Source organism: Neophocaena asiaeorientalis, unplaced genomic scaffold, assembly GCF_003031525.2.
Source record: "Neophocaena asiaeorientalis asiaeorientalis breed wild unplaced genomic scaffold, Neophocaena_asiaeorientalis_V1.1 scaffold694, whole genome shotgun sequence".
In the NCBI taxonomy this organism is placed as follows: domain Eukaryota; kingdom Metazoa; phylum Chordata; class Mammalia; order Artiodactyla; family Phocoenidae; genus Neophocaena; species Neophocaena asiaeorientalis.
The window spans coordinates 258,948-280,027 of NW_020174226.1; the positions used below are offsets into that span (position 1 = coordinate 258,948).

Genomic DNA, 21,080 nt, shown 5'->3' on the forward strand with positions numbered 1-21,080 from the left:
TGCGGGAACAGCTCAGGCTCCCCGACCCCATGTCCCAGAACTCAAGGTCTGAGCAGCAAGAGTCTTAAACTGTCTTCCTTTATTTGTTTATATTTGCAATATGAAACAGAAGCTCGGCACAAACACACGCACACTCACACCAGCCTGGGGAGAGGGAGCTGGGACAAGGTCACTTGGCAGCTGGGCTGGACCCCAGACCCTTGGGAGTAGGACGGGGACCCCAGCCAGACCCCCACCCCAGAGTCCATGGGAGATGGGGGGGGTCTCAGTGAGTGCGTGAGGGCCCCAAGGGAATGTCACTGGGGAGGCCCCCTGGGACCAGGACCCCCAGCTCCCTCCCACAGAGCTGGCTGGGCCAGGTGGAGGGTCTTTTAGCTCCCAGCCTGGGTCAAAGTGCAGGGTCCGAGGCAAGGGTATTTGGGCAAAGGCACGACCCCCACTCGGGCCCTCCCCCAAGGTGGACCTGAGCTGAAAGGCCAAGTGTGGGTGTGGGCCTCTGCAATATATATATATATATATATACACATAATATATAATATAGGTCTCTCTCTCTCTCTCTTTCTCTCTATTTGACTCTATTCTAGGAGACAAAACTCCATAATTTCTTCTCTCAGTGCAAATGGGGGTGGGGTGAGGGGCCTGTCTCCCTGGCACCAGCCTCCTGGGAGTCCAGAGAGGACCTGGGGTGGGTAGGGTAAGGATGGGGTGATGGGGCAACAGGGCCACTGTGGAACCTGCCCTGCCCCCACCCGGACAGGGTCCACGTGGAGTACGGAGGATTTGGCTGCCACCACTGGGACCAGGCAGTTACCTGGGAACCGAGAGGAAGACCCACGTGAGGAGCCTGCCACCCTGTGGCCACCCAGTGAAGTTCCTGCCTGCCCTGCCCCAGCCCACCCTCTGCCCCCAGCCCTACCACTCACTGGGAGCCCGGGGACGCCGGCCCTCCTGGGGCAGAGCCATTGGGCATCGGAAGTGGCTCGAGGGCCAGGGCACTGTTGGGGGAGAGGGACAACGTGGGGAGGTCAGTGCCCCCTATGTAACACCAGCTGCCCTGTGAGGCTGCACCATGCTTACCTCTGGCTTCGGGGGAGCCCCAAGGACTCTGGGCTCTTCACCCCCTCTGTGGTCTGGGGGTGCTGGTGGGCCCTGGGGGCCGGGACAGAGGTAGCAGGGTCTCTGGTTGCACTGTGGGGGGACCCGTGGGGTTACTGTCACTGACACCCTCCTGGGCACTCTCATCCCTCAGCCCCCTGCTTGTGTAAGCAGGGAAGGAGTGCACGGCTCAGGGGCATCCCTCACATCCGAAGACCCCTGGGAGCTGCCCACCGGCAGCAGCAGCTCAAGGTTAGCGGGACACGAGCTCTGCACACTCCAGCCCCCTTCTGATCCTACTGGGCCTTCCCACCACAGGGCTGAGTGCGGGACCCTGGGATCCAGAATCCTCTCTTGTGGCCATGTGTGGGCACAGGCACAGCCCTAGACCTTCAGCTTCCTGAAGCTCTGAGGCAGTGGCACACACCTGCGGGGAGGAGGGTCCTGCAAGGGCCACGTGGTTCAGCTCCAGGGCAGGGACAGCCCAGGGACCAGGCTCTACCCGCCTCCCCAGATTCTCCCCTTCTTGGCCCCCTAGTGGCTGCTCCCTAGCCAGTTACCTGTCCAAGGAGCTGGGGGCGGAGTGCGTCCCTCTGAGGGTGGCCTGGAGGTCCCCAACACTGACCAAGGCCTGGCAGGGGGCTGTGCGGAGTAGAGTGGCCCAGAGATGTGAGACTCGGCGAGCTTAACACCAGCCTCGCTCCTCAGGACCAGGTGTGGACAAGGCCAGGGGACAGCTGTGTATGGGAGGGCTGAGGGTGAGGTGGGCAGGATGGGGAGTGGGTAGAGAGCGGCTCACCCGAGGGCTCCGCTACTTTGCTGCCATCTGTGGCTTCCTGAGGTGCTGAGGAAGGGATGGGATCCTGAGACCTAGGAGGCAAGAGAAGGAGCCTAAGGTGCAGCCCCCGCCCCCCTGCAGCTGGGGTTGGCGCTGGAGCTTAAGGCAACCGGGCCCTGGGCACCCACCACTAGGCCTCACCTGAGCTGCAGGGTGCTGGGGGCTGCAGGGCCAGCTGGGCTCGGGGTAGGGAGGTCCAGGGGCCCGCTGCGGGGCTCCTGTGGGGCAGGGGGCCCAGAGTGCGGTTCCTTCTCCCTGCAGGCTTGGGGGCCAGTAGGAGCATCCATAGGCACTGGGTCAAAGGTAGCTGTCCAGCTGGGGCCTGGAGAGGGAGAGCAGAGCAGGGGTGAGCACAGAGGCAGACAGCCGGATGCACCTGACCACGGCAGCCCCGCGCATGCACCCACCCGGAGGCTGGGGGCCAGGGCTGGGATGACAGGTGGGCCCAGCCCTGCCACGGGCCACCCGCCGGTCACCATCCTCGTCGTCCTCATCGTCCTCGTCGTCCTCGTCGTCCTCACTGTCTGTGCTGCCTCCGCTCCTGCCCCAGGGACACCTGTCAGTCAGCCACTGTGCTGGGCACCCTTCTGACCCCACCAAGGCCAGCCCCAGGCAAACGATGGGAAGGAATCAAAGGGATGGAGAGGAGGGGGCAGCGGGGAAGAGGCCCAGAGAAAGAGCCCATGTCCCACGGTGGTGGGAAGGCAGGTGGGAACTTGAGTGCCCTCTGGAAAGAGCGTGGCCAGCAGCACAGGGGCGGAAAAGCCCCGCCCAGCCCTCAGCAGGAACGGGGACACCTCCCACCCCCTGCACAGCCCTGGCAGGGAAGGCTGACTCCGCACTCTTCCTCCATCCATTATAGCCTCGGAGGAGGGCAAAGTCCAGCAGCGCAGCTGCTCCAAACGTAATGGCTGAGTGTTGACTAACACGCAGACACCTTGTCCAATGGGGAACCGCTAAGCAAACGTGGATGCTGCTCCACGGTCACTGACTGCCGTGACCAGAAGGGGCTTGTCCGCACAGTGAAAACGAGCCAGACGCTTGGGTAGACAGACAGGGTAGAGGGAGCTTCCTGAACCTGGAAACCTCGGAGGGCATCTCCAGAACCCACAACCCATGTCACACTGAACAGGGAGACCCGATGTCCCCCCAGATCAGGGAAGTGATGTGGGGGCCTGCTCTTCCCACTTGGTAAAGGAAGGAGCAAAACTATCTCTAACTGCAGAAAGGGTGATTTTGTATCCAGAAACCTAAGGAGTCCTCTACAACTGCTAGAACAAGCAAGTTCTGCAAGAATGCAGGGTACAAGACCAATGTGCGAGAGACTTTTATCCTCGACAACTGCTAGAACAAGCAAGTTCTGCAAGAATGCAGGATACAAGATCAATGTGCAAGAGACTTTTATTTTTACACACTTGTGACAACTTCAAAATGACTTTGAGAAAACAATCCCACTCAGGATTGTATCAAAAAGAATAAAACGCTTAGAAATAAATTTAACAAAAGCAGCATAAAACTTATACTCTGAAAACTACAAAACACTGTGAAAAGTAATGAACACCTAAATAAATGTAAAGACATCCCATGTTCATGGACTGGGAGACAAAATATTGTTAAAACAGCAACACTCCCTGAACTGCCCTATAGATTCAGGGCAATCCCTCTCAGAGTCCCAGCTGGCTTCTTTGTTGAAACTGACAAACTGATCCTAAAATTCACCTGGAATCTCAAGGAACCTGGAATGATCAACACAACTTAAAACAGAAGAACAAACTGGATGCTCACATTTCCAATTTCAGAACTCACTACGATGAAACAGTAATGAACCAGAAGACAGAGGCCAGAAATAAACCCTTGCACATACAGTAGAAAGATTTTTGACAAAGGTGTCAAGACCATCCAGTGAGAGGGGAGTCTCTTCAACACGTGATGCTGCGACACTGGCATTCCCACACACAGAAGAATGAGGCTGGACCCTCCCAGTTCACACCACATCTAAAAAACTAGCTCAAGCTGGATCAAAAACCTAAACGTTAAAAGCTGACGTTGAAAACACAGGGATGCATCACAACCTTGGATTTGGCAATGACACCCGTAAGTGCAAATCAACTTGGCAGTCACACAATGACACACCAGCGGATGGCAAGTGACACACAACCACACCCACCCGAGGGATAGGCCTCACATGTAGGAAGAGGCAAAATCTATAGGGCAAGAAGTCAGGAGAGCGTCACCCTCGGAAGGCGGCCAGCAGAAGGCACGGGGGTACAAGGATGGTTCTGCCCCCTCCTCTGGGTGCTGGCAAAGGGATGTCCACGTGTCCGGACACTTAAGATTCGTCTACTTGTCTGTATGCTAGTCACCCGTCAATTTAAAAAGTTAAAACACTCTAACCCTCAAATCAGAAGCCACAGGGGTCAAGGTGCAGGCCCTGAGTTGGTATTCGCATTGGCAAGTCTATGCCACCCAAATGCATTTAGTCAGTGATTCTGGGGCCAGCCAGTAAGAGAAAAAATACGTACTTCTTGTACAAACAGCAGGTCACAGCTTACTGACCCGCATGCTGGGACTGTGAGGGACAATCATCGTGTCTCCTTTCACTGGAATTTGGGAAAGGAGCTGACAGTACACTTACTGCCCTTTTGGGAAGAACACCTGCCCGACAGCTACCGCAGGGGAGAGGAGAGTGGGGGTGGGGGCAGATAATGATTCCATTCGCACCTGGACCAAGCTGTACCTGAAGGACCCACCTACCGTTCCAGCCTTGCACAAGTGGTTATCCTACTCCTTTTGTAACTGAACTTATCTGAATTGGGTTTTTATCACTCACAATTGAAAGCGCCCCAAATAATAGACACACTACCTTCTCCTTATTTTTCTCACTCACTCCAGCTGATGAAAACCATTTTACATGGGCCCTGTGGCCCTGCTGTGCTGGGGAGCCTGTAGGAGGGTACTCACCGCACACCCGGGGGCTGGCCCAGGCGGGCCCCCCTGGCCAGCTGGCCGCCCTGCCAGGCACCATCTTCTCCATCAGACCCCCCCGAACCCTGGCCCTCTTCCTCGTCCTCCTCCTCATCATCGAACTGCTGGATCCGGTCCTTGTAGCATATCTCAAGCAGGTTGGCGTTGGGCTGTGGGGGCGGTGGGGGGGGGGCGGTGGTGGTGAGGTGAGCTGACTGTCTGCAGCCCGCCCCCACCAGCAGGGGTCAGGGCAGCACTCACGTTGTCGTCGTCGGCATTGAGGGAGAAGGTGATGTTGGCCGTCTTGTCGAAAGGCGCACTGCGGGAGAAGCACAGGGGCACTGAGGGGAGGCTCAGGCCACTTCCCCCTCTCATCCCCTTGCTGGACGACCCTCGCTCTCCTCGGGCCCTGTACCAGCGAACACACCTCCTCGCTAAAGCTGATCTGTAACCCCATATCAACTCTGGCAGCACCCTCCATCAGCGCAGATGTCTGCAGAGCAGAGTTAAGTGAGTCGCCCAAGCTGCACACACCCCCAGCCGAGTGAGGTCCCACAAGGAGACGGGGTCAGGCCCCACCTAAGACTCCTGAACCTTGTTTCCTCTACCGTAAAATAAAGGACACAGAACCTAGCTGGAGAGGTTGTTTTTAGGGTTTGAGATCATATGCTGGGTGAGATTATTCATTTTCTATGTACACACTTCCCACAGGAGACAGCTCACTGTTCACAGTGACTTTACTGGATGCAGCCTCACACGGGCCGCCCCACACAAAGCATCGCCCCAGCCCAAAGAGGGTCAGTCTGGGCCAAAAGAATCAGCCTTGGAGCTGAAACAAAAACGCTTCTGTGTGGGCCCCACTGCCAGCCCGAGGCAGGACCCAGATGGGGGCGAGTGATCCTAGGGATCACGGAGAGTGCGGTGCTCATCATCTCCAACTTCCAGCCTTTCAGTGTCCACATCCACCCACACCCATGTCTGCTCAATTCTTTCTCTTTCAGAAGGCCTCACAGAAGTGCAATTCCTGGGTTAAGGAATTAAATCCATGCATTTTAAATACTGACACAAACTGTGGAAAGAGATCTGTCAGTTTATACCCCTACCCGCAGACTGCAATTTTTCAGCAGCCTCCTACTGGTTTTGTTTGCATCCTGCACCCCCTTTTTTTCCTGGGGCACCAATCCATCCTTCTCCTGTTCTGTGGAAAGAGCACTTAGCATCTATGCCGAGGTCAGGGCTCCACGCCATGTGGTAGGGATCCTCCCCAGGTTGTTATCTGTCTCTCTGATTCAGGAAGTACATTAACAACAATCTCTGAGTGCTGACTTGGCACCAGCCATGGTCCAAGCACGTGACAGATGGACTCACAACCACCACCAGGGCAGGTATTCTCATCTCCTTCACAGAGAGGGAGCAGCCCGCACGCACAGCTGGCAGGCCCAGCAACCAGAGCCCTGCGAACAGCTCATTCAGCCCTGAGATGAAAGATACTCATCCATTTTCTGTTCCAGAATGCTTCACGGCTTTACTTTTCTCTTACGTTTAAAGCTTTTAACCTCACTGGGATTTATCTTGACGGAAGAAGCAACACAATTTCATCCCAAAAGGGCAGCCGGCTAAGCTGAGGCCATTCACCGAGTGTCACCACCCCCGCCAGGAGGGGTGGTGTCTTCCTTGGCCAGTGTTCTTCCTCTCCAGGGGGCCTCCCAGCACTGGGCGCTGTGCGGGACAGAGCAGCAGCAGACACGAACCTCACTTCTGAGTCCTACAGGGTCTCTGTCTCGCTGTGGGCCCGAGAGACCAGAGCTGACCCTCCCACAGTAACTGGTGAGTGCCCTGGGGTGAGTGACAGCACTGCGTCTCCCGGCTGCAGATGGGCTCCTGAGCCCTGAGCAGAGGGTCGTCATGGCACATAACTAGGCAACACCTGAGAGGGCCCGGCATGCTGCCTGTGATGAAACAGACCAGGCCAGGGCCCCGGCCCCCACATGCAGCCCCTAAGGGGCCAGCCGGGCCTTTCTGTCACTACCCAACTCAGGAACACCCCCACGGCATGCCCTTCGGTGACTGTTCCACTTTTTCTTGGGTGTCATGGCCTCATCTTCTACTCTGACAGCACTGGCTGCGCCGGTCACGGAGCACGTCCCCCAGGAGCCTGCATGGCCCCCAGGGTCCAGTGTGAGTCCACAGGCGGTGGCTCCGCTCCCACCCCGACACAGTCTCCCCTTCAGACTCTCGCTGCCTGACCTTCCCTTCACTATCTACCCATTGCTGTCGTAAGGCTGCTCGTGAAATTGACAAAACACTAAAACTTTTAATTTTTTCTGTCAGCAAGAAACTTGGACAATAAAGAACGTAGTTCACGAGCGCAAGGCCAGAAGCGACTGCTGTCAGTGTTACAGGACAAACACAAATAATCAGACCTGGTCATTGAAAACCATCTCTCACGAGGCTCTGAGGCCTCCACGTAGGGAGGTAGGCCAGCTCTGAGTCTGCGAGTGTCTGTCCCACAAGCTCCGCGGCCCAGCTCTGCACAGCCAGCCCCCGTGTCCCAGGACGCCCACGCCTCCTGCCTGGTCCTCAAGAGGCGGGGAGAGGGCCCGAGGCCGGCTGCGCTCCAGGCTGAGCCCCACGTGTGGGTAGGCGGGCAGTGGGGACACGAGGAGGACGCAGGGAGGACGGCAGGAGGAGCACGCTGCGGCAGCGCGTGCGGACTCGCCACCTCACGTCCCTCGTGTCACGCGGCCGGCGGGCCCCGCCTGCCCCAGCCTTGCATGGGCCACACTCACTTTACGCTCTCCTCCTGCTCCCCGAACTCCTCGTCATTGAAGCCAAAGTGGTCGATGAAGGCTGAGGTCATGCGCTGCATCTGGAAGTCCATGAAGGCCTGCCAGGGTGCAGGGGGCAGTCAGGGCCGGGCGTCCAGAACAGCCTCCCCGCCCCACCCCCCCACCGCCCCCAAAGGAGTGCAGGTGGTGGGTGTTCACCTGGGCAGCGGGGGTGGGGCGGGGCAGGGGTCAGGGCCTGCGGAGCCCCCAGAGAGGACGCGCGCGAGCTGGGACTGTGGGGAGGGGCGTCCGGGCTGGACCAGAAGGAGGAGCACCGGCGAGGGCTGACGTGGGCGCGCCTGGGTGCAGGGACCTCACCAGGTCCACGGTGTTCTTCTTGTTGGTCTCCGCCAGGGGTCCCGACACGAACACCTCCCACCGCTCCCGCTGGTCCTCTGGCAGCTCTGCTGGGGGAAGCGGGGTGTGAGGACACAAGGCCCCGGGCACCCAGCCTCCTCCCGCCCCCGGGCCAGCCCCAGCCCTCACCCTTCAGCAGCTGCCCCAGCTGCTCGGCGTTGGGCCCCTTCTCCAAGTTCTGCGCCAGGGCGTTGGCCACCCTTGTCAAGTGGCCCATGTAGCCTTTCCGAGGGCCCCCTGCGGACCTGGGCGAGAGGGGCCGCGGCTGGACACAGACCCGCCCCTCCCGCCCAGCCCTGCCCTCCCCAGGGAAGGCCCCGACGCTCGCTCGCTCACTGCACACGGTCGTTCTCCTCCCAGGAGGTCAGGATGCGCTCCACCAGGCGGCACTGCTGCAGCAGCTGGGGGGAGCAGCGAGGGGCTGGCGTGGGGCGGGACCACGGCTGGGCCCTGCCACCCCAGCCCACCTCCAAGCCCCTGGTCTGCCTACGAGGAGCGTGCAGCGAGCGTGCACACGCTCCTCCTCTGCTCACCCAGAAACGCCCCCCGCCTGTGTGACGCCCGCTCAGCCCACCCAGCAAACCCCAGAGCCACTCCACCTGCCTCCAGCTCCTGCTTGTCCACAGCCCCAGCGCCCCGCTGGTCAGCTCCTCCCTAGCCCCGGGCTAGGGGGAACCTGGGAGCCCCACTCACGTGTTTCACGACAGGGTTCTGGGCTGGTGTGTCAGAGCTGCTGTTGGAAGGAGGCCCAGAGCTCAGCATCGTGCTCACACACACCTCCACTTGGGCGTGCAAGAAATTGTTGAACACATAGTGGAAGAAGAGGTCCTGGGGGTGAGGGGCACAGGCTGGCTCGAGCGGCCCCCACCCAGTCCCCGTCCTCCCCACCCAACCATCCCTCTGCAGTGCCCCCTCTGCCTCCTGCCCTTTGTCCCCTGTACCAGAAGGGTGTTGGGCACGTCCAGCGCCAGGAGCTCCTGGGTCAGGGCCGCATCGCTGGCGCTCAGGGCGCTGGCCAGCAGCTTGACCACGTGCAACCGTGTGTTGCCCAGCGGTGGGGCCAGGCTGCCCCATGTCGTGCGCAGCGGCTCCAGCTGCAGGCACAGGAGAAGCTCAGTTCCTGCCCCAGCACTGCCCTGACGGCGGGGCGCCCTTGTTGCCACCGCCTCCCCCACACACCCTACCCACCTCAGGCGGCTCTAGCAGGAGTTGGTGGAAGCGGCTGAGCCGTGGGCGCAGGGCATGCAGGGTCCCCACGCTGGACACGGCGTTGTCCAGGGTTGCCTGGGCCAGAAGCTCCAGCTGCCCATCCACGCTGCTGAAGAAGTTGTTCACAGTCACAGACTCAGACCTGCAGAGGGACAGCAGAGGGCAGAGTGAACCGCCCAGACAGCCTGTGCACATGCATGTGTGTTCACACGTCTGCACACGTCTGCACGTGTGGGCCACACCTGGGAGGGAGTGAGAAGCTGCTGCCCTTGGGAGCCCGGGATCCTGGGGGCAGTGACCAGCTCGAAGCTACAGGCGGTCTACTCACCCTGTTTCCTCGTCTGCCAGAAGGGAACAAGAGGACTCCCCTCCGGAACCCTAGTGACCCCCACCCTGGAACTGGAGGGTGGGGCTCTGAGGGGTCACCTGGGGAGGGAGGCCAGCCTCTCACCTGGGCCTCCTGGGCTCCAGCAGCGTCAGGAGCACCTGGATTCCACTCACGATGACGGACTGGCTCTGCTCCCCCTCCAACATGTTGCTCAGAAGCTGCTCGATCGTCTCCTGCCTGGGGCGGGGGTGGCAAGCGTCAGGGAGGAGGGCCCCCAGACGGCTCCCCCTTCCCTCTGGACTGGGCACCACCTGCAAACCCACTTCTCCAGGGTGGCCAACAGCTGGTCGGGCTCCGGGCTGTCCTGCACTTGGATCATCTGCTCCCGGCTCAGGCGGATGATGTCGCACAGGGACTGGGATGCGTTGGAATGTTGCTGGGGGAGGGGCAGACAGAGCTGACAGCCCGGCCCCGCCCTGGTGTCAGGAAGCCCCACAAGCTGAAGACTGGGCACCCGCCCCTGAGGACAGAGGGTCACACAGACCCCGGGACACAAGTGCCGAGGGAGAGAACAAAAGCACCAAACACTGGGAAGGCAGAGACGACACAGAGAAAGGGAAACCAAAGACGACTTCCTGGAAAAGGAGACACCCCACACAGACACCACACTATGCACAGCAGCTACAGAGGAGAACAACTCGGGCGTCCACTACCTGGTGAACAGATAAGCAACTGTGGTCTATCCACAAACTGAAACGTTCTTTGGCCTTAGAAAAGGATGAAGCGCTGACACACACTACAACATGGATGAACACAGACAACTTGGCACTAAGGCAAAGAGGCCAGTCACAGAAGACCCTGCATCATGCAATCCACTTATACGAAACATCCAGAACAGGCAAACCCAGAGACAGAAAGCAAACTGGTGGTTGGTGGGGGCCAAGCAACCATGAGGGAGATGGGGAGCGGCAGCTAATGGGTACAGGATTTCCTTTGTGGAGTGATGAAAAATACTCTAAGGTCAACATGGCAAGGGCTGCACAACCCAGTGAATATACTAAAAGCCACTGAATCCTATATTTTAAATGGGTGAGTTATGTGGTATGTAATAAAGTTGTTGCAAGATAAACAAAGAAAACCATAAGTAGAGCTCTGAGCCTAACCCAACAGGTGCTTCCAGGGCCCACCCACACAGACCCCCGGCCCACGCAGACCAACCAGGCCAGGGCCGCACTTCAGAGCCCCTCACAGATGCCCTGCCACCTGGTTCATGGCAGATACCCCTAGTCCCTCTGCCACAAAGGCCTGGACAGTCATCACTCTCCCAGGCCAGGCACTGGCTGAGTGCCTGGTGCTGACTACCTGCGCCTGTGGACCTCTGCCTACAAGCCAGTGGGCCGGGCGGACAGACTCAGGGCTCCTGGGTGGCTTCTTTGAAGGACAGGCAGAGCTGATCCAGGCATAAGAGACAGGAAGAGCCACCAGGCCACAGAGCCAGCAACAGAGGGGAGGAGGAGAGGGGCCCCTGAGAAGGGCAGCAGCGAGGGGCCAGGGCCAAAGGACCCCCTTCAGAGCCCTGACCCCTCAAGGGATGATGGGCCAAGTTCCTGAGAAATGTTCCATGTGTGTACACCCCTTTTCTGTTCTCAGCAGGAGCCCCCCGCTCAAATACACACAGTTCCAAATGCTTCCTTTTCTCATCAACTCATTTAAGAAGGGAGTGGAGGGACAAGTTGGTATGGGGCGGAGGCTGGAAACATCAGGTGGGTGGGCTGCACTCACATTGTCATCCTTCGATGGGTGGATCTGCTCAATGAGCCGCTGGACAATCTTCTCCTCATTGAGCCACTGGGGGCGAGAAGGTAGCGCTCCGCTCACTGACCCCGCTCCTGCCGCCCACCCCTGCCCAGCTGCCCCGCTGCGGCCCCTCAGCACTCACGTTGACCACGTCCTGCCTCAGCTGCGGCCGCTCCACGCAGGTGAGGAGGCGCAGCAGGAGGTCCATGATGGCCGAGGTGCCGATGTGCTGCAGCAGCAGGTCCACAAAATCATCCTTCTTCCGCAGGAAGGACACGAGCTGGGGACACAGGGACTGGCACGTCAGCGCAGGACCCGGCCCCACGCCCACCCGCCCACCCTCCTTGGGGCCCCAGGCACCTGGTCGGTCTTGCGGTTGATGAGGACGCCCATGACCTTGCTGAAGAAGCTGGCCAGCAGCGGGTTGAGTCTGCCACTGCTCTGCAGGAAGCCGTAAAGCCGGTGCAGGAGGGACTCGTCCGCACCCAGTGCGTCGTTGATCTGGGGCACGTCCGACGTCAGGATCTCACAGGCCACGCTGGGGTACCTGACACACCCAGAAAGGGCCGGGGAGGGCACGGTGGGGGTGAAGGCCAAACCACCCCGCCTCCCAGTCACAGCCCATTCATGCTCCCCACCCCTCAAGGTAGCATCCAGCCTCCTGAGCCTGGACCTGACCCCCTATCAACACCTGTCCCTCTAGTCCCTCTACCCCCAACCCTCCAGTCTGACCCAGGCCCAGCCCCGATGACCCTTCTAAAATCCAACCTTATCCCCTCACCTCCTTGTACAGACAGGGAGAGGATTGCCCCACCCAGTGTGCCACCCAGGGCCCTGGGGGACCACAACCTTCTCCAGCTCTGCCCCATAAACTATAAGACCTCTGGGAAGCGGGTTCCTTGAGGCATGTCAGGGACCCCAGGGGCAGCTCGGCACAGGTGTCAGAATGAAGGCTCCCTGCTACTATGAGCAAAAGCCCAGTCCACGGGGCCACTGGACATACTCAAGGGGGTACAGAGGCCGGGCGAACAAAGCAAAGAAGGGAGAAGACACACGTGGGGGCAAGGTAAGTGACAGATGAACACTGGGGGACACAGGGGACACTCTGCTGGCCCCCCAGAGGTCCCCACTGTGCACCAGACCCCACACTAAGCAGCTGGCAGCACCTTACAGACCCCCACTTCACAAAGGGCAAAGTGAGGAGAAGCAGTCACCCACTCCCCATGTGGCTCAAGACCTCCGGGGACAGAAGATGCAGAGCTTGTAAGGACCACCTGCGTGTCTATAGTGTGAGGGGCCAGGGAGAGGGCGACACCAGGGAACCAAGAGGATTGTCCAGGACAGACTGAGCAGGGCTCAAGAAGGGCAGCAAAGGGACTTCTCTGGTGGTGCAGTGGTTAAGAATCCACCTGCCAATGCAGGGGACACGGGTTCGAGCCCTGGTCTGGGAAGATCCCACATGCCGCGGAGTAACGAAGCCCATGCTTAGTTACAGTGGCGACAAGAGAAGCCACTGCAACGAAAAGCCCGCACTTCGCAACGAAGAGTAGCATCTGCACCCGCTTGCCGCAACTAGAGAAAGCCCGCGCACAGCAACGAAGACCCAACACAGCCAAAAATAAATAAATAAACTCCCGTCATGGAGACGATTCCTACTGACACTCAACAGGGCCCTGTCCTCTTCGCCCACCCTCTCTGGCACACCCGAGGGCCCTATGGTGGGAGGGAAGGGCAGAAGAGCATGTGGGAGGGGGCACAGGCACACCCTTAGCACCTGGCGTCACGCTGGGCACTGGGGACGTGGGGGGTGAGGGGGCAGGCCTCACGCTGCCCATACTCCAAAAAGGGAACAAAAATCCAACTGAATAAACCATGGAAATAAAGTGGGGGTGGGGTGTGGGCCAATGAAACACACTGCCCAAACACAGCACCCCTAACAGCTGGGGAAGGGTCCTCGGGTTCATTCTGCCCATCCCTCCGTCTGGGAAGTCCCGTAACAAAAACGGGAGTCAACGATGTCCACAGCAAGTCGGGGTGTCCCACCGTGGGGGACCGACAGGGCGGGGCTCACTTGTAGCGCAGCCGCTCCTCGCCGCTGGCCGGCGGCTCCTGGGTGACCCAGGCCACCATGGCCTGCAGGTGTGGCGGCTGCAGCAGAAAGTCCAGCAGCTTTCGGTTGACGACCTTGCACTCCTGCAGCACGTCCTCCTCATCCAGCAGCTCGGGCAGGCTCAGGTCCTCCCGCTCCAGCAGCGTGTCGAGGTGCGAGCTCGTGTGCAGGTCAAACTTCCAAAACATGGCGCCCTGCGGGCAGGGGCTGTCACACGTGGGGTCCGACCCCGCCTGCTTCCCTCCACCTCCCAGCCTACGAGGACCACCCTATGGGCGACTGTCCTGTGTACTGCCGAGCCCCCAGGCCTGGGGAAGACCCCCGGGTGCGACCACACACAGGCCCTGTGGAAAACAGCCCCGATGCTGTGCACGGAGCCGCCGTGATCCTGTCCCCCACAAGGCCTGTGTCCACTGTCCCCACATCTAGGCTGGAACTGTGCTCATCCTGGAACCTCTGGCATCAGACTTGCTTCAATCTGCATTGCCGAACAAATTAAAATGCCCCATGACAGCCAGCACGGTTGCCATCCAGCCCAGCAAGCTCTGTGCTGTGTGCAGGGTGTGGGGTAGGGGCAGAGGGAGGAAGGTCTGCGACGTCTCCAGGCTGTGGCCGCTGCCTGGACACTACACACACACACACCCCCAAGCCCCCGTACCCAGTGCCATGACAGGAAGAGGAAAAGTTTGAGGGGAGGGGGTGGCAGCTCCCAGAACAGCTGCTGCCCAGGGCCAAAAGGAACCAGGACAGGGAACCACCTTAGCAGGGAGGACGGAAAGCCAGCGCCCAGCACTGGAGGATGGCAGCTCGCTGGCCAGCACGGGAGACCCTGTACGCCTGGCTGTGGCCCACCCCACCCGGCACTGGCCTTAGGGCCATCTCGGGTGCAGCACTGACCAGGTGCCAGGCGGGTCCAAGCCCTCAACCAGCAAGGATTTGGCTGCTCCTCTGAAGATTTCTATAGGCTCCCAGCATCGACCACCGGGTAGAGACCCGCCCTGAGCTGGCCGCCAGTTCCCAGGTCACTTGCTGCCCACTCAGGTTCCCTATGCACCGGGTGCTGTGCCTATGGCCCTCGGGAGGGGCTGCGGTCACCCCACTGTACGGGCAACCACACCCGGGTAAGCTGGGCCCCCCGAGCACCGTGCAGGCGCTGATCAGAGCTCACGCACGTCAGCCACCTCGTGGAGACCACCTGAAGCAGAGACCACTGAAGACAGACCCAGAGACCAGGATGCCCCTCCTGGAACCTCCCAGATGCACACACCAGTCCCTCTCCTACAAAGCCCTCCCTCGCCATTTCTGGCCCACACCATCCCAACCACGGAGAGCATGCCTGCCACACAGGGCAGCAGCCCAGGGGAGAAAGACGCTCGACTCAGGAAGCAGCTGGAGCTGGAAGCGGGGCAGAGCTGGGTGGCACGTGTGGCCGCAGGCAGGCGACTGGCCTTCTGCCCCTCGGTTCCTTCAAGACGCCACCAGCAACCAGCTCTCCCTTCCAGCCTCCTCAGGAGCCTCACTTATCTCCTCCCAGCCCTCTGGGTGACTTCTCAGTGACTGGGAACAAGTGGCTCTAAATCTGCAATCCCTGCCAGGACTCATGTCAGTTCCTAAGCCCTGGCCACCTACGGTTGAAGATGGAGTGGACGAGCCATGACCTCGGGAGACAGCAGCAGACACCGACCCCAGACAGTGGGTGGACACAGGGGGCACTTGAGGGCCCCCAGTCCCACAGGCCTCATGGGTCCTGTCCGACAGCATGCCGGGACCGCCCCCTTAGCCCTGCACCCCACCCCACACAGGACGCTTTTCTGAAACACAAACGTGAGCACCTCATGCTTGTTCCCCCCAGGAGACCCTGAGGTGGCTCCCCTGTCTCCGCATGAAGACCCCGAGGGCCCCTGACCGTCTCCTGGCGCTCCCCACCCAGGACCTCCTGCTCTTCAGCACTCACCATCCCAGTCCTGTCTGAGTATGTGCACCAGGCTTTTCACACCTGCCACCCCCTTGGCCGACCCACCTCCATGTGTGTGCCGAGCCCAGGCCACGTCCCCTGGTACCACCCTTCCCTGAGCAAGCTCTGGCCTGGCTGCTCACATGTTGCCCCGCGACTGCCCTTTCAGGGCGCATCTCCTTCAGAGCCTGCAGCCCCCTGAGAAGCCTCTTGTGTGACGTCACTGCCTCCAGCCCTAGGCCTCTGGTTCTGCGGGAATGAGGGCATACTGCAGACAACACGCCAGACACATGAAGTGGACAAACCACGTTAGCTGCACCCCGACACCGTTCCCAGGCCCACACAGCCATTATCTCAATCTACCCTCACGATCGCCCCCAAGGAAGGAACCGATGGCCCCATTTTACAGGTGAGGAAACTGAAGTACACCGAGGTCTGGGGGCTGGTGAACTGTGGAGATGGCACCCAAACCCCAGGAGGTAATTTCTCAGGGTACAGGGCCTCATCCCATTCACCGGTGCCCAGTCACTGCCAATGAACACTCACAAAATAAGTGAGTGAGCTCAGGCCCAAGGTGGTTGCCAGCACTGGCTCTGCCCTGGCTACGGCCTTCCCTAACCTGGCTCTCACCAGCTGACACCCTCAAGGAGCTGAAGGCCAGCTCTTTCCTGGTCCCTGCGGGGCTTAGCGAAACTCAGCCTCGAGTCTAGCACTTACTCAGTGGACATCTCTGAGTTCAGGAAGGAAGGCTGGGCCAGATCACTCACAGCCTGTACAGCCCTTACGCTGAATGTGCCCTGATAGGATGGTGGACCACGCAGAGAGAACCTTCCTTGCTGGGCTGCTGTGAGCACCCTGGACAGCACCTAGCACAGTACCTGGCATGCAATATGTGCTCAGAAACACTGACTGAAAGGCACCCCAAGTTCTCCCACGGACCCTGCTCCTGAGGCAGGAAGCTGACATACCTGTCAGGGAATCAGTAAAGGGACCCGCTCCCACCCTGTCTCCCCCAGCCACACTCAGAGGCTCCCTATAAACCACAGTCACAGGTCGGGTGGGGTGGGGTAGGGGTGACCACCAGGGCAGGCACGCTGGGGAAGGGAGGAAGGAGAGTGGGCTGAACCCGGTGCCGAACGTGGGTCCCTGTGTCGGAGTGAGGACCACTACTCCGAAAGGAAATCAAGGCAGCACCCCCCGCTCTGCAAGTGCTCAGAGACCTGCCTTTGCACGAGGGCAATTCCCCACTTCTGCCCAGTTCCCAGACCTCTGAGGGACCGTTCCACCGTCCTCTTCACTTCAAGACACAGCCGGGCCTGAATGGGTTTCCTGAGCTAGGTGGACCTGGGACCAGAATCACTTCAAGGGGCAGCCACTGCTGGGCCCAAGGGACAAGGAGCTCGCCATGGCGAGAACACCACCTCTTTCTACATCACAGACTTGTGCGGCGATAAGGAGACCAGAGAGGTCAAAAGGCCACCCAGGTGGCATGAACAAAGCCAATCACCAAAGACTACGTCGTATATTTCCATTTACATGAAACATCCAGATAAGGCAAATCCATAGAGACAGAAAGCGGATTAGTGGTTTTCAGGAGATGGTGGACATGGGGGGTGGCGGGGAAGAACTGCTAGCGGGTATGGGGTTTCCTTTTGGGGAAAGGATGTTCTAAAAAAAAAAAAGTTCTAAAACCAATTGTATACAACTTTATTTGTCAACGATACCTCAACTTAAAAAATCCATTGTAGGACTTCCCTGGTGGCGCAGTGGTTAAGAATCCACCTGCCAATGCAGGGGACATGGGTTTCAGCCCTGGTCCAGGAAGATCCCACATGCCGCAGAGCAACTAAGCCCGTACGCCACAACTACTGAAGCCCGCGCGCTCTAGGGCCTGTGTGCCGCAACTACTGAGCCTGTGCGCCTAGAGCCCGTGCTCCACAAGAGAAGCCACCGCAGTGAGAAGCCTGCGCACTGCAACAAAGAGCAGCCCCCGCTCGCCACAACTAGAGAAAGCCCGCACGCAGCAATGAAGACCCAATGCAGCCAAAAAAAAAAAAAGAAAGAAATGGTTAAGCCACAAAATGTCTGGATTAGGATATACTGTCAAAATGGAAAGGAATAAAAAAAGTCTATAATAGTCATTAAAATTTGAAAAAAAATCCATTGTGGTGACTGATGATTACATAACTCTGAATAGACCAGAAACTGTTTAACTGTGCCCTTTAAATGAATAAGTCATATATGGTATATGAATTACATCTCAACCAAAAAACCAGTTATCAAAAACAAACAAAACCCAAAGCTGCCTGAGGCTGCTGTGACAGGGCCAGGCCTTGGCCTTGCTCTGCATCCAAGACACCCCGAACTGACAAGCCGCCAGGGCAGAGCCAAGGCTGAGGCGTGAAGGCTCCACCTCGGGAGCACACCCAGGTCCCCCCTCACTGCCAAGGCTGTCCCTGAGCTAAGCAGGCCCCCCAGAGCTGGGGGACAGGGCCCTGCAACCCCTTCAGAGAACCTGTGCACCTGCATGGCACTGTATCTCTAATCAAGACGACTAGGTACAGCACTGTTATTATTCCAATTTGATAGCTGAGGAGATGGGGACCCGCAGGGGTCGAGCCACAGCAGAACCAGGACTCAGCGCCCTCTCCAGAGCACAGGAGGAAATTCTCAAGGCTGAGGCACGCCCACACACTTCCAAAGCATCTGGAGATACGGCACAGGCTTCGCTCCTCCCACCCCACCCCTCCCACCTGCTTCGGACAGAAGGTAGGACTTCCCTCCCAAAGCTGGCTTGCCAGAGAATGGAGAATGGAGAGCGGGTGTGGTGCGGAGGGCTGGGGCGTGTGGACTCCAGCGGCCTCAGAAACCAGGTGGCCCCTTAACTCTCAGAACCTCAGGTCCCTCCTCTGAAAATCAGAGAAGGCTGCAAAGATCAGATGCAGTCGAGTGGTAGTCAGTATCCTACAAACATCAGGTCTCAAACTCTGTGCAGAACAGAGATGCAGATACAGGAGAAGTGGAAAAAAGAAAACAGAAAAAAGAGAAAAACACTTTCCCCTGCCACAAACTCTCAATTCACTCTAGCCTCAAGTCCTGACAGTCAATCCCACCTTCCACTTAATGGAACTTCCTGGAAGCCCTGGGAACTGGACAGGAGAGGTGGGTTTCATTCTTACTCTCTAAGGGGGTGAATATGGGCAGGCACTTGGCATCCAAATGCCTTGTTTCCTCATCTGTGAAATGGGAGCACAGCCATCAGGAAGGGCCATTTTATGAGAACAGCAGGGTCAGGCCAGTGGTCCTGATACAGCAGGTGCTCAGGAGGTGTTGGCCTTTCCTATCTGTCCCTGAGGCCAGGCTAGAAGACCCTGGACACTTCTGAGCAGGAGGGAAGGAACAGCCATTACCCAGGGTGACGGCGCTAAAAACAGAAGACCTGAGGAAATGCCCCATTTGCCTGAGTGACCGAGGTCACTCAAGTGCTCTGGTGGGCGCCATACACCCCGCCACCCCCACTCGTTGCAACTTTTAGTGAACTTCAAGAAAACGGAAGTGACTACCTACTGGTTTTTAGCGACCGTTTGAAAACCATGACTCTGGCTGCTAACGGAAGAAGGGGAAACTGTAAATGACAAAGGAAGCCATTAAAAACGAAAACTACCTCTCTCTCTGCCAGCTCTGCACCATCGCCTCAGGTTTCCTGCTTTGCTGCGTTGTTCTCAGGCCTCCGACACCAGCTGCCCCTCTCAGGAGCCTGCCAGCCCCTGGCCCTGCCTGGGCTCAGACAGGGCCCGACTGCAGCTCCCACAGAGCGTCCCCACTGCCGCTGCTGCCACTGTCCGTCCAAACACAGCCCCGCCTGCAAGGGAGCCCGTGAGCTGATCCTTTATCTGCCACCCCTTTCTCGCCTGCCCTGGCCCTGAAGCACCCGGAAGTGGAGGTCAAGTGTGAAGAGGCCTCTGGGAGGGCCTTGGGGCGGCCACCTGAGATGCCCAGAGACTCCAACATTGGGAGAGGCCAGCTCAGGCCTGCTGCCGCTGCTGCCCTCAGCCACCACAGGCCAACAGGCCCCTAAAGAGACAGCGGCCAGGCAAGCCACAGGAGGGGAGAACCTGCTGCTGGTTGGCCAGCCCCCAGCCCCTTGCAGGGCCCAGGAGGTCAGAGGACAGCAAGACCACCACCCTCTAACTGCCCCCCCGTCCGTCAGCTCTCAGCCAAATCTGAAATGTAATGGGGGTGGGGGACTTCCAATTCCAGGAAGGGGACAATGGATAACAGCGGGACCCAACACAGACCCAGCAAGGTAAGCGGCGGGACATCCATTTGGAAGTAGGGGCCGCAGAAGCCAGAGGAGAGGGACCTGGCCAAGGCCACACGGGACAATGGGCTGGAGCTTTCCTGTGGCTCATCCTTCCCATGGGGGGCTGGGGGAGTGGGGAGGCAACAGTTAGGGGCAACACCTCCCACCACTCTGGCCCTAGACCATACCTGCCCAGGGGAGGTGGCAGCTCTGGTCCAATCCCAGAGGATGGAACAATTAGGAAACAGAAGAGAATGGGATACCCGGCCAAGGACTGAGGAGGGGCCCGAAAGCTCCCATTCAGTGCCATCTCCTGGATGGGTTCAAAGGGGAAAAGAGCAACGAATAGATTTTGAAATAGCTCTTGGAAATCAGAGGGCAGGAGTGAGTGTTATAGGGTGATCCAAAGTCAGAAAGGCCTGAGTTCCAATCTGCCTCCCCAAATTCCAATCTCTGGGGCCTTAGACCAGGGACCTCACTCCACTAAGCCTCAGTCTCTTCCCTGAGAGACACCTCGCGGTCACTGTAAGATGGCACTTCCCATGGGAAGATCCACAAAACCAGTGTTCAGGGGGAAACCATGGTTCAGCCTGGAAAGGAAGGTGTGTCCCCACCCCCCAGGTACTGAGCCTGCCCAAGCTCCCTTTCGGAGGCCGGCAATGCGGGGAAGGCTTCTGGTTTCCACCAGGGCGTCCAGGCCTCTCTCACCTCATCTCTTGCTGCAACCCGCATGGCGCTCAACACTCCCGCCACACCTGACTGCTCGGCTGCTCCCTCTGCCTTCCCTCCAGCTCTCTGGGCCTGACTACCTAGCTCCTCGTGGGTCCTTCAGGCTTCAGCACAGACACCACTTCCTCCAGGAAGCCTCCCCTGACTGCGTTAGAGGCCTTCTCCACACTTGCACAGCTCCTGTGGTCACACTACGATGGCATCCAAGCGCTCTGCGACAGGACTTGCCTATTCGGTCGCCTGCCTCCTGCAGCAAGATGCCAGTTTCCCGGGACCTAGCATAAGGCCAAGCCCACAGCTAGAGATACTTCTCTTCTTTAATTTATTTTATTGAAGCCTAGTTGATTTACAATGTTGTATTAATTTCTGCCGTACGGCAAAGTGACTCAGTTATACATACATACACATTCTACTTCATATTCTTTCCCATTATGGTTTATCCCCGGATACTGAATATAGCTCCCTGTGTTATACAATAGGGCCTTGTTGTTTTCGAGATACTTCTTGAACTGATGAAAACTGGAGTCCAGAGGGGAAAGGTGACCTGCTATGGTCACCTGGCCATGGA

The 21,080-nt window shown here is 58.7% G+C and overlaps 1 protein-coding gene and 1 long non-coding RNA gene across 2 annotated transcripts in view; one reads left to right on the plus strand and one right to left on the minus strand.

Annotated features, from left to right (window-relative positions):
* Nucleotides 1-919: 919 nt before the first annotated feature.
* On the minus strand, nucleotides 920-20,591 carry PPP6R1 (protein phosphatase 6 regulatory subunit 1). Its single transcript, XM_024755147.1, is given in 23 exon segments — nucleotides 920-995; nucleotides 1,078-1,188; nucleotides 1,656-1,737; nucleotides 1,895-1,965; nucleotides 2,075-2,255; nucleotides 2,341-2,474; nucleotides 4,895-5,067; nucleotides 5,159-5,216; nucleotides 7,687-7,845; nucleotides 7,847-7,884; nucleotides 8,044-8,129; nucleotides 8,212-8,327; nucleotides 8,419-8,483; nucleotides 8,776-8,910; nucleotides 9,024-9,176; nucleotides 9,271-9,433; nucleotides 9,743-9,856; nucleotides 9,943-10,055; nucleotides 11,402-11,467; nucleotides 11,559-11,696; nucleotides 11,777-11,963; nucleotides 13,488-13,720; nucleotides 20,492-20,591. Coding segments are annotated over 23 exon segments (2,676 nt in total). The 5' UTR covers nucleotides 20,516-20,591.
* The window catches only part of LOC112406396 (uncharacterized), a 5,780-nt gene continuing 3,849 nt past the window's right edge, over nucleotides 19,150-21,080 (plus strand). Inside the window, exon 1 of the long non-coding RNA XR_003004550.1 lies at nucleotides 19,150-19,786. This is a non-coding gene — a long non-coding RNA (uncharacterized LOC112406396). The remainder of the gene's footprint in view (nucleotides 19,787-21,080) is intronic.